The sequence below is a fragment of the Myiozetetes cayanensis genome, unplaced genomic scaffold (genome assembly GCF_022539395.1).
Source record: "Myiozetetes cayanensis isolate MyiCay16 unplaced genomic scaffold, myiCay2020 scf6-25, whole genome shotgun sequence".
In the NCBI taxonomy this organism is placed as follows: Eukaryota; Metazoa; Chordata; class Aves; order Passeriformes; family Tyrannidae; genus Myiozetetes; species Myiozetetes cayanensis.
In genome coordinates, this window is record NW_026087853.1 from 30122880 (window position 1) to 30140485 (window position 17606).

Consider the following 17606-nt stretch of genomic DNA (forward strand, 5'->3'; position numbering starts at 1 on the left):
TTGGGTGGAAATGACACTAGAAGTGGTTCTTTAGCAAAGTTTATCTTGGATGAAACTTCTATCTCTATGTCCCACTTGCTTGAAAGACAAAGATGACTAGGTTCTCATTGTTCTGCTCCTGGAACAAGGAAGGCAATCCACGTATCCCAGAGAATGTCTGCACAATCTGTTTCACTACAATCTCTTTTTTTGGTAGCATCAGCCTTTCTTTTATAAAAAAAAAATCATTTTCAGGCAGAGTCAGTCTTTAGCTTTGCTGCTGGTGTACTGTTTTTCTAAAAAGTCTAGCTCTCTGCCAGAAAGTAGCTTTTTAAAATATGACAGCACAGTTTATACTGCAAATGAAGTAAAATTAATTCAAAATAGCTAGCATAAGTGAAGATTATTTATTTATTTAACTCTCAAACTTCTAGTGTTTACCAGAAAGAGAGAAGATAAGTTGATTTCTTACAAATTCACACATCACTGGCAATCAACACTGTTCAACCATGAGTAATGATCTGATCTGATCTGAGTGTCTGCCTCCTGCTTACATATGATTTTTTAGTTTGTTAGTGGAAAAGGAAAAAGGGTAGACACCTGATTTTAATTTTTAAGTTTCATGGAATATTTATTAATAGCTAGAACAACATGTTAAAGTGGAACTCATGCAATATATACATGAGAGAAAAAAAATGAAAAAAAGAAAGACTTTCTATCTGTGAGATGACTGATGTAATTGATTACAAAACAAGAAATTGCTGGAGACAGGACAGCTACATGGCCAGGGGTAGCCCAGAATTTTGAGGATGAAGCTTCAGTGTCTTGCTTTGCAGCAGATTTATTTTGCTAGCACGGGCACGTCACCTAATGGTAAATTCATTAGAATTTAAAGTATTTTAGAATAATACTGTAATGATTACTAAGGCTTTAATGAACACTTTGTCAGCAGAAGGGTAACCTAGAGGTGTCAGCTGCAGAGTGTATTTTTCCAGAAAGCTAAATGTCTACCCGACTCCACTCCTGCCTTCTGTACTCCCTGCCCCTCTTCCATGCTCTTCTGCACAGACTTAGTTTCAGAATCTTGCAACAAATTGGTCTTTTGGGTCTGATTGTCCCCATTTTAGCTTAAAACAAGTCCTGTGGAACCATGTGGGTAACTCTGTTGTGTCTATGTGCAGTGCTATAGTGTAACAGTCACAGAGGCACTACTGAGGTCTAGCATACCACATATTCTAAATACGTGTTGCATATTCATATATTTATATGTATGCATATAAATACACGTGCAAGCACATATACACATAATCAGTACATACAGCCAAGGTGTGTATTTACCATTTGCTACTGTGCTATTTTTTTGGTAGCGCTGGTAGTGCAAGACAAGGAAGCCTATATGACGTCTAATTTTAATTAGCAATCTTCCCCTTTTTTACATTTCTGTGCATGAGCCTAGTTCTGTCCAGAATATATTATAATACCCCAAAGTGTCAGGAGCACTTCTGTAGTCCTTGAGTCACATCGCTGTGGGCTCAGAGCTGTGCACAAAGGTGCTCGGGAACTTGCATTGCTTTGAATTCTGCACAGCTGCATAGGATTAAACATTTTTTTAACAAATCAGCCAAAATATTTTACATTATATTTTGTTTTCTTTTGTCTGTTGAGAAGGATTTACGTTTTTATGTAGTCTCATTCCCTTCTACTTTATTTCAAAAAGTAGCAAGCAAGTACCATTCCAAAAAAAAGACCAATTAATCTTCCTAAGAATCTAAAATAATTCCTAGAAGTTTATGCAACAGTTGAATTTCACTAAATTAACATTAAACAGAACTTCTTTAAACAAACACAAACAAATCATTTACATATGTCTTATTTCTAACAATTTAAAGCATTAAATTAGAGTTAGTTTATTTTCAAGGATTTTTCCACATTCATTTCTGGTTCTTAATATTTTTATGTTTTCACTAGCAGCAGGCAAAACACTCAAAAACCAATGGCAGTGAGCAAAAGGGCATCCACAAATCTGGAGAAACCCAAGGGCTTAAACTTGAAGGCAGAAAAACCCCAAATCTTTTCCAGAGATTCAAGAAATACTTGGGATATTTGAAAATAAATATTTCGTGCCTATTTTGAATGCCTTTTTTTTGTTGCTGCTATGTTTTGTTTCCTAAGTTCTGGTGAAAGAACCACAGAAATATCTCAAGAAAAATAATTTCTGTAACAGAGTCAGCCTGACAAGAATCAGGAGATACTGGAAAATTTGCATTCCTCCAAAGTTTGTCCTTAAGCAAACAATTTTTATGGCATCAAAAGCCTAGAAATTTTGTCTATATCTGTGAAAGAGAAAGTATATACTTGAATTTTGTTTATTCAGACACTGTAAGAAGCCAGAAGGCAGGTGTAAATGATATTTGATACTGAAGTGCCACTAAACTGCTTGCTATTTGTAAATAGGGTAAATACATTTTATTCCATTGATATAGATGAAAATTCAAGCATAGGCTTTCTATATTACTTCATCTGCAATCTCCAAACAGTTTTGAGACAGGATCTGTTCATCTTCAGCCTCACATTGTGCTACTTCCACAGTGCAAAGTGAAGCTAAACCCTCTCCAGGGATCTTCTTTCCAGCATTCCCTTGTTCTGGCAGCAGTATGAGAGCCATTTTCTATGCCAAAACCTTGCTTGGCTCTGCTTTTGTGCCAGTTTTTTTATCTCAGCATCAAGAGAGGAAGCAAGGAGGGGTTTCCTGGAGAGGAGATGGGCTGAAGAAGAGACTGTGGTCAAAATGGTTTGGTGGTCTCTAACTCGTCTCTCAGCACAATGTCCACCAACATCTAGTGATTTAAGCTAAAGCTTACCTCTACTTCTCTAGCAAGTTCTGTCCCGCCTCAAGAATTAGGGAGTTAGATCTGCTGTGGTTTCTCTGATGATCTGAGGAAAGGAGGTATGGAGCAAAAAGGCAGTGTTTAATTCAGATTGTCCTATATTCTTGCTAGTCCTCCTTCACTTGTATTCCTTTCAGTGGATTGAATTAAATTCTTGCACCAAAAAATATTGTGGAAATAAAACAGTTTTAGATTTAATCTCTGGAAGCAATTTTTTTTTCCCAGTCTGCAAGTATTTGACAGAAAAGAAATGCATAAATACATTTACTAAGCCTAGTTACCTTTTATATGTTTCCCTGTTTCTAATAAGTTTAAATAATTTTTAAACTTTTTCAGAGTGTGAACCCCTATCTGCAAGGACAGCGACTGGATAATGTTGTAGCAAAGAAGTCTGTTCCACAATTTTCAGATGAAGACAAAGGTCCTGAATAAGTAGAGTAAAAATGAAAGATAAAAACTCATGCTATCCTCTGCTAGATTGTAATATTGCTTATACATAATCATCTATGAAAATCCTTGTGAATGGCAGCATGCTTATTATTTATACAACTGTAGATGAAAAACAGCTGTATTTATAACAGTATGTTCTAGATAACAAAAATATGGTTCTGCTTTTTGTTAAGTTACGGTAAAAGGACATTTCTGTTATTTTTATTTTAGTCATGGAGCAAACTTTAAAAATGTTAGTCATTTTAATAGCTAACGTGAGGTAAATGGTCCTAATGAGCAGCTTGTAAATAGGAAGACGAAAAAATGCCCAGTCTGACTCCAACATTTAATCTTAAATGTTACTGTGTTTGACACATGAAAATTACAGTTTTATGTTTTGTTCACAAATATTGTTACTTAGCAAAGACAAAGTATTTATTTTACGAGAGAATTTTGGCTTTTGGTCCATTTTAATAAACATTTAAGCAATCTACAAGGTTTGCAAAGTGACATTTCCAAAATATTTCAGAGGCTCATTTGTCTCTGTTATTGCTGTGCAAATTTAAAAATTAAAGAACTGCTTTTTGACTCTATTCACTGGAATATTTTCTCCTGTTAGTTTTAATCATTCCATGCCCTTAACTTTCCTGAACACTTGCACATCTTTCTTCTTTATCAATGGAACTGTTATGTGGAATCTCCCCCACTGTTCCTTGTCTTAGAAACAGTAGAATTTGTGCATTTTAGCGTTCCTAAATTATGCCTCCAGGTGATATTATAAGTGAAGATGGAGTCGTTTGTCTGTGTTAATAAGGTTGTATCAACAACCTCTGAATCTAAATCCAAGCTATGGAGGTCATTACAGTTGATCTTCTGAAAAATTATGCTACTCTAATAACACTGGTAGCTATCACTGCTCTTGAAGTTGTTCTGGGAAGCTTAAATTGCCTTTTTGCCCCTAGGAGATTGAAGAGCGTTTATATTCCAGAGTTGTCCCTTTCTGAAAGAGGAGAATATAAAATTACCTAAATTTTTTTTATTTTCAGAACACATCTGAATATTTAAAACCATGTGCATGGAGCATTGGAATTATAGAAAAGAGCCTTAATTTACAGCTTTGAACTTGAAATCTGTGGAAAAAGAAGTAGTTTCCTTTCCAATCCTACAGAAAGACACAGTAAAATAATGATGACCACTTAGGAAAAAAAAACAAAACCACCAAAACAAAACAGATAAGAAACTAAAGTTCCTTGCCACACAAGATTAAAGTTAACAGGATGGCACAAAAATGACTGTCAATAACATTTGCTTTTTTTGTCCCACCACTTGGTAATAAATTATGTATGTAGAGAGTCAGCCCTCTCATGTCATTTATGGTAGATTGCAAAACTCTGTAACATTTTAGGATGAACGATCATGTCTTTCATCATAGTTCCTTCTTTAAAAAAAATCTGGAAGAGAAAACTAAATAGTATGTAATGCAGTGGGGTTTATATTCACAGATGACACAAAACTGAGGAATTTCTATGAATCACAGAGCTGCCTCCTACTGGCCTGGAACAGGATGGGAGCAAGTCATCTAACAGAACTTGTAATCTCTGCTCCTTAAGCTTACTCTTTTTATCTGCACTCCTGCTTAGTCTTCATGCAGGTATTGAGAGTTGAAGAACTGCAAAGGTTGTCTCCAAAACCAGCAATAGGTATATATATTTCTGTATTAGCCCTGTCCTTATTGGCTTCAATAAAATCCATTTTAATTCCAAAAATGAAGCAACTATAATGGCAATTAATTCTGTTTTTAAGCTCTTATTAAGGACCAGTACATAGTAAAAGGAAGTATGTACAGTAAATAGGGGGCTTAAAAAGAGAGGGGCAAAGAAGCGTTTTTTGATTAATAGTATCAGTGATCCCACATCTAATTTCTTGAAGCACTTTAGGTCACTACAGTCTTCGTAGGGATGTTGTGATAATCCAGAACAGCAAACTGACCAGAGCAGAGATCCCTGGATGCTGCCTGTGACCCAGGTGGGGCCGGAGCAGCTGTCCTCCTGTGCATGGTAGAACTGCATAGTGCAGACAAAGGAAAAATATCACAATTCAGAGGTGATTTTGTCTTTAAATGCAAGCAAAAAAAACCCAAAAACCTTTAGATTGCACAAAATGGTGTGTCTTATAAGGAGTGTGTACTGGAAGAAGTCAAATGCATGCTGGTAAGAAGCTGTCTGCTGAGTCCATCGGGCAGCTTGAGTGTTTCACCAGGAAAACTCAATAGCACTATTGTGAAATTCTAATAATTTCACAGCTCTTACACCATGATAATGAGATTGATTATTCTAATTTCAGTTTCATAGTAGAGCTGTCTTACTGTCCTAGGATTGGTTGTCCCATGTTGATTAAAAAAAAAAAAAAGGAAAAAAAAGAAAAAACAAGCAAAAAACCCCACAAAACCACACAAAACCCCACAAACAAAAACACAAACAAACAAAAAAACAAAAAACCAAACCTTGTCCCTTCTACTTCTCCATCAAGAGTCCTAACATGTATATGTAGGTTTTATAAAGAATCATCTTTCAGAATCAATGAGTAACGATGCCAACTATTCCCCTCGCTAAGAGCGCACTTCATCAAACCAATAGATAAAAGAACCTAAATAGCTGCACAGCTCTTGCAGGTGTAATTGCCCTTACACATTTATGATGCATGTGAGCTAAGAAGCATGTCTATTGATGCTGTTGTTTAGAATTTTCATTAAATTAAAACTGTTTTTAGAGTATTTTAAAACCCGCAACTGTGTTAATTACCTCTGACGTATTTGAGACAATGTCCTTGAAAGAAGCTATACAAAATAAAGTGTATTGCCATGCAACATTGGTTTTGTCTGGTAAAGAAATATTTATGACCCTGGTTTAAAAAAAACACTGTGTAACTGATCATATTATAGTATTTGATTTGTAAGACAAAACTTACTCTGGGGGTGCAATGTGTGTATGCACACACACACACACACACACACACACACATGCACTAACATACACTTTTTAAAAGATAATATAATCTGATAATAAACTCGCTAATGAAGAATATAAATATGTTAACCCACAGAAGAAAGTAATATAAAAATGTTTAGTGAATTACTAAGGAGGATAAATAATGATATGCTTCTATATATTGGCACATTTGCATTCACCTAACAAAATGATGCTGCTGGTCTATTCAGAAACTCAAGAGCAACCCAAAGAAACTTGGAAATAGTTCCAGGAATCTGATGTCAGAGTCCCAAGAGTCACTTACAGGATTGCAAGTAAAGATATCTGAAGCTTATTTTATGAAAATATGATTAAAAGCATCTTCATCTGTTAAACTGAAGAAAGGCACAGGCAGAAAGATGACTACTAAGTCAATTAAATTTTTGGCTTTGTTGTGGAAATAGTATCACTCAAGCCCCTTTGTTTCAAAATGTCAGCAGCTGAGGATGAAGACAGGTATATTTTTGATGATGAAGAGGAGACTTGAGTCCTTGCCCTCAAACCAGGCCTCTAACCAGTAGCTTTGTGGAAGTGTTGAAAAGACTTTGTTTTCATTTTTGTGCTGTACAAAACCTAATTTTTTAACATGTACATTTGTTGGAAAAAGCCAGTAATAACATCAACCCCAGACAAACCTGGAATTTTCTGGCTTGTTTGCTGGTAAGCTCATTAAACCAACTCTGACCTCATTTGTAGTGCTTTAACACTTATAATGTAATTTTTATGAAATTACTTTTTTTTTTTTTTTTTTAAATATACAGATCACCAGTGTCTGGGTCTGTAGGACAAAGAGTTCAAAGATAACTTGTCAGTCAAAGTCACATACTCAGATTTATGGAAGGAGAAGGGGAAGGTAGGAAGATTCAGAAGATGCTACCACAACCCCACAAAAATTTGAAATGTCCAAGGAAAGTACAGTTTCACATGAACCACAGGGGAAAGGAGTATGTTCACTATTTTATTAGCTAAATGTGCTTGAGGTAAGATCTAAGGTACCTCTCCATCCAAGCCAGAAACTATCAGGGCCATCAGGGAAAGAGAGGACATTATCTCTAATTTTGAGACACATTCCAGGCTAATGGAACTGACAATTAGATTGACCTATATTTCTGCTGTGTTTGATACAAATAGGATGGCAATCCAATACGCCCTAAAGGAAAGACATCAACAGTAAAAACCAAAAAGAACATATTGACTCCATTGCCACATGGATACATATGCACACACTTAAAAATTTACTTTTGTTTGAAGACATGCAATTACCTTCAATACACTTGAAAAAGAATCATATTCAAGAATGATCTCAAATAAGAAGTCTTCTTTTTAAATAAAAAATTACTGTGTCCCTTAAAAGGTCTGCCTGTCTGTGGTGCTGAGAGTCAATGACAGATTCCAAACATGAGTGAAGACAAGTTCCCTTGAAGGGTTCAGCCACTGATAATTAGCTGCTTACATGCAGACTAAATGAAAACTAAAAGGAAATCTAGGTGAAGGAAGTGGAATTGCCATCATGAAGGGCCCCATGAATCACAAATGTATCTGACTAGCACAGGTTTGGGTCCTAAGCCAAGATTTTCATATACAAGAGAGTGAAATGTTCAAATGAACCATTTTCCAAGTACACTCATGGTCCATGTCTACCATACTCGAGCCTTTTGCTGTTAGGTGAGGAGCGGTATTGAACTCCAGTTCATCAACCTAATTTACCATGAGAAGGAAGCATGTATTTTCAGTTCTCGTGTTCACTTTATTTATGATGCCAACTGCTTTGCTGTGATTACATGAATTCTGATGGCTGGAAGAGTCTCTAGCCATGTGTTCAACACATGGGAGCATAACAAATGTTAAATAAGAGTGTCATGGCAGTAGTGTTACCAGTTGGAACTAAAAGAGCTTAAAAAAATCCTGTTTGACTATCAAGGTCTATATTTTTATGTGGGGCAGAGGTAGCGACGGTAGGAATTGAGAATGGCTTTAGACTTTAAGGATTAGGTAAATCTAAGCACCTCCTTTTATTCTTTTCTGTAGTTCCTGTTAACAAAACACATGGAATGCAGCTCCTAATGCAATGCATGGTTGTCTTTTACATTTAATCACTATGTTTCTTCATCCTACTCTTCTCTCCAAGAAAAACCAGTGGTGGGAGTCAGTGGCTAAATTTCATTGTAAACTGAGTGAGGCACAGGAGAAAGCACAGAGAAAAATAACGTGCTATTTAGCCTCAAACTCTTTCTCATTCCCTAACCAGTGTCAATTATTTAGAGACTATTAAATGTATAATGGGGACCACTTTTCTGAGAGCCATCAAAGATCTCCATTAGAAATGATAAGGGTTTTTAGGTCTGGGCATGTTTGTTAGATTACAGAAGGTGCATATGACTTCTATGCTGAATTGAATCTCAGCCTCTTCTAATTAGTTCTTTATTCTGAAAAACAAAAAATGCCACCAAAATCGTAGCAGTTCTTCAGTGCAATATATGCATTCTAATGCCCCAAAGTCCTCTAAAAGTGGCTGAAATTCGAGTGAGAATAACCCCTATGGTAAAATGTGGTCCTGATTCCTCAACCCAATAGAGAACATCTTTCTACACTGAGAAATAAAACAGCACAGTGACATTTTGTATTTCTAAATGGACAAAATAGACATGAAAGAACAAGTCAGGCCATCCAGAGAAACACTCATACTTCACCATTGGTTAATTTTTTCCTTTCTTTAAACAACATTGCAAACAGTGACTAACTCAGTTGCAAAACTTTGATTCCAACAGGTAGCTGGCTGTAAGATTTATGGGCTTGAAAGCTGCATTACTGTAATTGAAGTAAGAAACCTATTTTTAATGCTCAAATGATCAAATTACTTAAATCAGTTATGATTATTTTTAAAGTTCTTTAAAAGTCATTGTTCTGATAAGCACGGCTGTCATAGTTTTTGCACAGACTCTGGCTAGTGGTTAAATTCCCAAACAACTCTACCACTCAGCTACCACAGGAGTCTGTGCATGTGTGGCTAATGTATGTGTGCAGAGTTAAAAAAGCAGAAAAGTATGTCCTGCTTCTGATTCCTTATAGCTTTCTCTTGCTACTCCCACAGTGTCTCCGGCTTTGTTTCAGCCTTTGTGATGGTTAGTGGTCTGAAGCTATGGTGTCTTGGAAGACTTGTTTTTAGGGACTTTCATGAATGCAAAATCATCCAGCAAGCAAGCAGTAGGTGCTAGAATGATACACATTTCTTTCAGTTTAAAATACATTAATTATTTTCTGCTTTAGTAGTTGAGGCTATTTTCTGATTTCAAACCGTAGTGGTCATTTTCTACTGTGTTTTGACGTTCTGAACAGCAACCTATAAGCCTTTAAAAGAACAAGAATTATCCACAAACTCAAAGATAAGGTCTTCATAGGCATCCCATAAAATACCAGTTCCTTGTTAAAAAACACTTCGTATCTATTTTGGTGTGTATCTGGAGGTTCTTGATCTAGAGGTTTACAAGACTGGGAATTATTTCCAATTAAAAGATGGCTAAACAGTTGCAAAGAGGTTGAGGGTTGACTTCACTAAAGGCCGAAGTACCCACAGTTGGACTTGTGTGCAGTGCGAATATCAAAGTCCAAGCACATGCTCCTCAAACCTTGACTCCCTTTCCTGATTCCTTAGGTAACTATGTTTTCTTGTAATCAAGTACCTCAGGGGCCTGAACTTCTACTTCTGTGCATGCCTAGGACTGTTTGAAACTTGGTGAATCTGCAGAGCTCTACATTTCTCTCAGTCCTAAAGCTAGCCTGAACCCACAAACTTGGCAATTCCTCCCCTATATCCCCTGAGGAACCAGCCTGGCAATTACTCACCTCACACAGGTTTACAGGAGCAGGCATTGCATAAAATACCACAGCAGACATAGACAGTTTAATTAAAAAAAACAGTGTCTGTAAGAGGTATGGCAAAAGAATCAAAGCTCTAATGACACCAGAGAGGGAGATCGAGAATGAACACAAATATGTCATCTAGTGGTTCAGAGGGCAGGCTGAACACAAGGAATGACAGAGTAACACCTGGACTCTAGCTACTTCTTAAGTAGTATTTGGACAGCTAGGCAGACACTTGATGAAAATATAAAAGTAGTCTGAGAGCATGGCAAAACCAAGCCAACCACACACCCCTGTCCTTCCCAGTAGATGGGTAATTTTGGTTCCCTATATTACTTGTTTCTTGAATTGTTGAACAGTCTCAGCAGGGGAGGTACAGAGCCCTCTCATACAAGTAGGCTCCAGCCTCAGGGCTAAGAGGCTGCACCTCTGGACGTGCAGGTTTGCAGGTCTCCGGTCAATAGATAGACACCACAACCTTTTCTTTTCTGATTCCTGAAACAACACCAGCTTTCTTTTGCTCACTTTTAATGTATTGTTTTTTCAGGAAAGTTAGATGTATTTAGTTGCTATCCAAATTATTGGAAGAATGTTACATTTAGCAAGACTTGGAAACTAGCAAAAGTTAATTTGTTTGACTATGCATTCTTTATTCTAGTAACTTAAAAAATATCTTTAGATCATTTTACATCTGTTGAAAAGGAAGCATTTAAAAATCCAACTTTGTTACTCATTATTAGTGTTCCAGTGACAAATTTGATCTTGCTATCATTGTCATGTATGGGATTTGCTGACAAAGAGCTCCAGTGAGCCAAAGGGACTCTGTTAGTGTTGCTAATACAACAAGTCCTTATAGCAAGATGTGTCTCATTGTAAGTATTTTCAGCACCAAAGCTAAGACACAATCTTTTTCTTCACTCCATCAAAAATAATTCTATTCAGTGTGTTTTCAGGTGAAATTTGCCCTATTAAAAAACACAAGGCCAAATACTAAGGGGTTTCCAAAGCTTTTCCATAAACTGGTGATAGTACAGTCAAAGCTAAGAGGGATCTGGACCCCAGATCAAACAAACAATTTGACTGGAAAGACTAAAACATAAAAGTAGTTGGTCTTACGAAGTACTTCCCCAAATTAGAAACAAAGAAATCACATTTCATTATAGTGGCTTATTTTTCTACCTGAGAAGAAGTTTTGGTTAGACCTGACTGCAGTAGACACTTCCCCGTAATGCACGGCGGCTTTGAAACAAATCGTCCTATCTCCACTGGATAAAAAAATGCTTTTTGCCTCCAGATAGCCTGTGCCCTCAGATGGATTTATTTCCACTAATTACATCAAGATAAAACCCACTGCATTTTGTTTCTTGTATGCTTTTACTTCATAATGGCTTTCTCAATGTAAAAACTTCAGCCTACCAGAAAGGCATATTCAAAAGAACTCATAAATTCTGAATCCAAGAATATACTATATTAAAAAGGAGGGTTCCTTCTTTGCCTTGCAGTGCAGGAGAATATCCTGTTCATTTCTGTTTTCTCTTCTGTCAGATCAGAAGAACAAGAAATGGCTACAATGATTTTTTTCTTTTCTTTTTTTTAAATGTGTCTGGTAACTTTTGGTGATGCCAGCTTCCAAAGACTCTTTCCCCTTAAGTGTTTTAGGATATTTTTCAAAAGAAAAACTGTTATTTTTTTTACTATGAATTCATATGCTCATTTTGAAACCCTGACAAGAAATAATAATAACTCCTTCACAAGGAGTCTAATTCCATTTGGTTGAGAACCAAACAGCCTCTCCACAGTCTGATCTGAAGTGTAATTGATTTGATCACTTTCAATTTAACTTCTTCACTTACGTCTTTAGTGCATTAAGACTTCCTGGGGAGGGCAAAGAAAACTGTTTACATTTTTAGACTTTTTACAAGTGCATCCAAAAGCTCCAAGTGTTTGGTGCCTGATTAATTACAAACACCTAAAGGACTGCTCCCAGTCCTATTTACAGAATCTCTTCTAACATCAAGTGACTTAACACTTTCCCAGGCACTTTGAATTGCATGTTCTTTGAGTGTGTGTGTGTGTGGAAATAATTTAATCAAACTGCCAATGAAAGCAACTAGGGCAGAATTGCTGGGCACTCTGGTTAGTCCCAGAATTTAAGATGACAGCTCTTCCATGGCTCTGAACAGCTCTACAGAGAGGGAAGAGTGATGTCTGTTGTAGCTTGTTTGGAGAGTAAAATAAAAGGACTTGAAAAACACTAATTAGAATTCACGATAATGTAAGAAAGGGAAAGATCAATGAATAATATCTAACCATCCTTAGCCAAACAGGCTAAACAGGATACTTATGACAAGGAAACAGAAGAAGTAAAACAGAGCAGTTGTTGGAAATATCAAGAAAAGAGATTTGGCCCCAGGCTCGCCTGTATAGTTTCCCAGAAGTGATTTTTTTTTTTTTGGCAATTTTTAAAAGAGTAAATTTTTGGTAACAATACAGATAAAAAGTAGACTATTTTTGTATTTTATTATTATTGTATTTTTAATCCTTAAGTTCATAAAGTTTAGCATTCTAATATGCACATCAACTAGAAAGTCCTTTAACAGGAGAAAGAGGTATATATAAATTATTTTTAGGTCTTTTAGAAAGGCTTGCCTGACTCAAGTCTCTTGGATTGTTGTGTGTGCTTTATACACTCTGAATAGTCCCACTGAAAACAAAGTCAAGCATCTGGTCAAACAAAGTCCCTGCAGGATTCAGGTCCAAATCTGAGTTTAGCAGAAAAAAGAAGTATGTGCAAAAATCCACCTTTCTTACCAAGGCACTTATATATCTGCATTTATGTATATAGTTAAAACAGTATATAAGTCAACCATCAGTTATTTAGGTAATGACAACTGGTTAAACACTTCTCTGTCTGCCTTTCGATCTTTTTCTTTTCGTCCACAACAGTGAAAACTTGGCTTATTCACTGGAAATATCCTTTTTTTTTTTTTTTTTTTTTTAACTGGGGAGAATTACAGAACTTGAAAGGCCTTCTTCCTTATTAAAAGGATTTAGAAATTTCAAAATGGATGTATTTAAGCATGCAGACACAAAAGAGGTGAAAGTTCAAAAAAGTATGTTTCATCTTCCCAGATTAAGTGGAACTCTCAACTTCTCTTATAAATTCCTTATTTCATGGGAAGTTTGGTACCCAAGTAGCTTTAAGGATTTAGGCCAAAGTTATTGTCTCCTTTGAAAACTCTATTCCCTACAGCGGTTTTATAGATGGGAAAATGGAGTCAAAAGAAAACCAGCAGGAGTGAAACAAGGTAAAGGATGAAGGGAGAATGCACTTGCACCTCTTAGACCTCTTCTTTTTGATGTAGAGACCATCTAAATAAAAAATGTCAGTAAGAAGACTTTGGTTTCTTCCCACCTGCATTAGTATTTATTCTGAGAGATGAAGTATCTGATGCTGAAGCAGTACAACTGTTTAGCAGAGTTCCTTCCTTCCTGTAACACAGCAGTAATTTTTTGTGACATTGGATTTCAAAAATTCTACACAATTTTGTTAATAAGTTGTTGGCTCAGAAAAGAAAAATGGGTTTCAGCTCTCATTCCTGCAAAGCTACTTTTTTATCTGGTATTCTGTTTTACATGGATATTGCCAGGAAAAGCAAAAAGAACAGATAAGATTTCCATTTTGAAAGGAGGGCACTGGGATATTAAAAAAACCCCCAAAAATAAAAAACACTCAACCCCCAACAAAACAAACAAAAATAAAAGCCTTGCAAATCTTCTTACATAATAAAATAGCTCCGTTGCCTCTCTTACTCTTTTTTTGTTTCACTATAAACGTAAGTGGCACAGTCAGGAGAAAACCTAAATCACTTGGGTACCTGCTATCTACCTTACCTGCTAGACCGATATTGCACACTCTGTAGGTGTTGCACAGAAGGCCACACAGATAACACTCTGAGATACAGGTGGTCAGACGACAACAAACTGCCTTCCATCACAGAGAGAAAGGAGTAAAAGGGACTACTTTGCCAGAACTGTGTGCAAGACATCTGTGCATGTCAAAAAGTGTGATTTGTCTAAGATGCTGGGATGCAGTAAGGTGTGAGAAGAATCTTTTACTTTTGCAGCAAAACTGGAAACTGTATTTTGTAGCCATCATATCCTTGGAGTGAAATATATATGTAAATACTACACTGAGCTCCTTAGATGTCTCTTTTCATAATTCCCAGTTACAACTTCAGACTGTAAGGTCTTCTTATGTTCATACAACCTCAGTTTGCTTAGCTAAGTCACTTGTATCATGTTGCTCCAGAGGTGCCATGAAAGCAAAGAGTGTCAGCAAACACGTCCTACAGCTTCAGGAGACAGAAGAAAAAGAAAAACAAAGGCATGAGGGTAGAGGAATTTTTCATGGGTGTTTTATGGCTTTCATTTTCTTGGTAAATTCTTTTATAGCCATCAAATACATAAGATGTATGAAAAAAAAATTGTGAAAGGAGTTATATAAAAAGGTTAGCTTGACAAATGGTCTTTCTTCGTTTGGCATGAAAGTTTATATTTGTCCAGCAGTCAAACTTCATCCTAATAAAATAAGTTTTTCTAAATCACTTCTGAAAAAATAGTCACATATGGATTCTATTATGTACATAGGTATTTTGAGGCCACAAAACCTATTTTTTGTTCTATGCCTGCAGCACACAGCAGAGTGGAATGCTGGTGGGTGACCATGTCTCCTAGGTGTAGAGATGACTACAAGCCTACAATCTGACTCTACACGCATTATATGCTAAACAAGAAAGCTTTTCAAGCATACCAGGGTATCATACGTTTCAGAGCAGAATCCCAGACTTAAAGTTCTTCTCTCTAACTCCTTTATTCTTTTGATGTCCAATAGCTTATTTCTGAAGATTTGGAAATTATTTCTAGAGCAAGCAATATTTTGAAATTTATTTATTTAATTCTCAAAAAAAAAAAAAACCAAAACAACCAGCCTCAAAACAAGCATACTTAATTTTCTCTCATTCAGCTGATGGAAATCTATACATTACAATGTTGATGTTCTGTGAACATAAATCTAAAATACTGTTTTTTTAGTAAGTACAATGTTATCAAAATCTTTCTTGTCATTCTGTGTAGTGGAGCCTCCATCACACAGACATTCATTCTAAAACACAAATAAGATTAAAAATCGTTAATTAAACAGAATTTTGCCAAAGTGAAGCACAATCTCAAGTTTGATTTTCTAGTAGATTTTATGAGAAATTCAACTCAATTCAGACTAACCTCAGTCTTTTTTCTGGTACTATCTCATGTGGCTTGATATGAAGTTCAGTGCTACTTAAATGAGCCACAGGGAACTGGATTCTTTGAGTATCAATTCTTTTCTATGACAAAACATATAGTCTTCTTCCCATGTATACCAAAGAAGCTCAAACACCTGGGTACGAACGTAGTGATGGAACATTTCCATGCATGGCCCACCCAACACACACATATTATCTTACTTGTGCCCCAAGTAATGAATAACTTCTGAGACACTGCTTGTCTTGGCCATCAAGTCAGGTAGATAGCAGTGTACGCCACCAGAAGCTGAACAATATCCCACACTGTAAAGATATCCCTCATCTCTGAGGGAGAGAATGTACCACAAAATTTGTTTCTGAAACCAGACATCTCTGTAACACACACATCTTTCATCACATCAGATAACAAACTTTATAGCCTCACACCTCCACTGGACAGCTTCAAACCCTCAAGGATGGCAGGTGGCAAGCAGCAGACTGCAGTGGAAGTCAGTGTTTGCTTCTAGCCGTGTTACAAGCTCAATCAGAGAAGTTATTGTTGTGTTGGTGAGATAAATTCTTCCTTAACATTTCATTCCTTTATTTTCACACATTTTCACAGGCACCACTGGAATTTTAAGGAGCAAAAAGCACATCAAAACTTCACTATCTCTGTATTAAAAAGAAGCTGAGGCACACTGGTAGGTAGGTATGTAGGTGCATACATTCACCTTTAAAATGCATGAATAGAGTGGCTTGGCAATACTCTTCTTGAATGTTACCAACATCTCAAGTGACTGCCATAGAAAAAGCACTTAAAAACATTAGAGATTTTGTCATCAATGGTTGAGTATTATGTACCCCCTTAGGTTTTTCTCTGTAAATTAGTGCCAGATTCATAGCCCTGTAAAACAAGGTCCTTTCCCTCTTTAGAAGTACAGCTCAAAATAACAAGTAAGGCAGTTCAGATGTGCCCTGTCTCTGTCAGACAGCTTGCCTTACTTCTGACCTGGAGGAACACATCTAGAAGTGAGAGATATTGGCTTTCTAGGTATATTAGGGCCAGCTCTCAGCTGTCACAGATCAGTTACATCTCCCTGAAGTCATTATAAACTATTTCAATTTACTAAAGAAGAGGATCTGGCCCCTATGAGTCTAACTTCTCTGCAAAAGCTTTTAATAAGGTGCCAACTGTCCTGGCAGTGAGGATATATTGAGTAGCACTCAAAGTTAGCAGTAGCAGACAGGAGCTCAGCCCAACAACATTTTTCTCTGCAAGAATTAAGTACAGCACTTCTTTTAAGCTTACACAATTCTTACTGTTCCACTAAAACAAAGAACAACTCACATAGTGAATACCAGCAAGAAATGGGAGAGGAAATTAAAAAAAAGGCCCAACAGAACAATAGCAAGCGGATGGTTGAAATCAGTCAGGTTCACAGTACAGTACACACTGCTACTGGCATAGAAGCTCTTCATCTAAACCTTTCTCACAAAAACATGCAGATTTCCATAGGCCTCTTTAATACTAAATAATTACACAATATCTCTCTGTCAGTATTCCAGCTCCAATTAGCAACACTGGTGAGCATCAACAGCATTTCAAGTGTGGATAAGGAAGAAGTATTTCTCTTTAAGCACTGGGTCCTTTTTTAACCAGTCTTTGATTGGGATATGACCAGCACAGCTGAACCTGTGGAGTAACTGCAGGGAATGTTTTTTTAAAGACTCCAGCAGAAATAAAGAATACAATCTTCCAAGCTGGAAATGATCTGGATACCTGATGTTAAAGAAAGAACAATGAGGAAAATTATGTCTTTTCCCTGCCTCTCTCAATCACAAAGAAATAAAAATAGATACAAATGTTTCTTCTTTTTTGACAAGTCTATTTATTTATTTGTTTATTTATTTATTTATTTATACCTTCATTCAGTCCAAGAAAGCAGATCCAGCTGCAATTATTTACCTTGTTGGTACCCAAGTGGTTTATTTTTTGTGAATGAACAGCAGGAATAATTCTGCTTTCCAACTGTCAAAGAAATCTGAACACTTGTCTTGCTGGACCTAAGCAACTAGTGTTTACCTGAAACACTGTGTGGATTAAGCTGAGAGAATGAAACCAGATGAGAAAATATGATGTA

The 17606-nt window shown here is 36.5% G+C and overlaps 1 protein-coding gene across 3 annotated transcripts in view; it reads left to right on the forward strand.

Annotated features, from left to right (window-relative positions):
• Positions 1-5677, forward strand: part of SCG5 (secretogranin V) — a 32235-nt gene extending 26558 nt beyond the window's left edge. For all 3 annotated transcript variants that reach the window (XM_050335341.1, XM_050335340.1, XM_050335339.1), the window contains exon 6: positions 3204-5677. In XM_050335341.1, the coding sequence (XP_050191298.1) occupies positions 3204-3299 (96 nt within the window). In that variant the 3' untranslated portion in view covers positions 3300-5677. The remainder of the gene's footprint in view (positions 1-3203) is intronic.
• The last annotated feature ends 11929 nt before the right edge of the window (positions 5678-17606 follow it).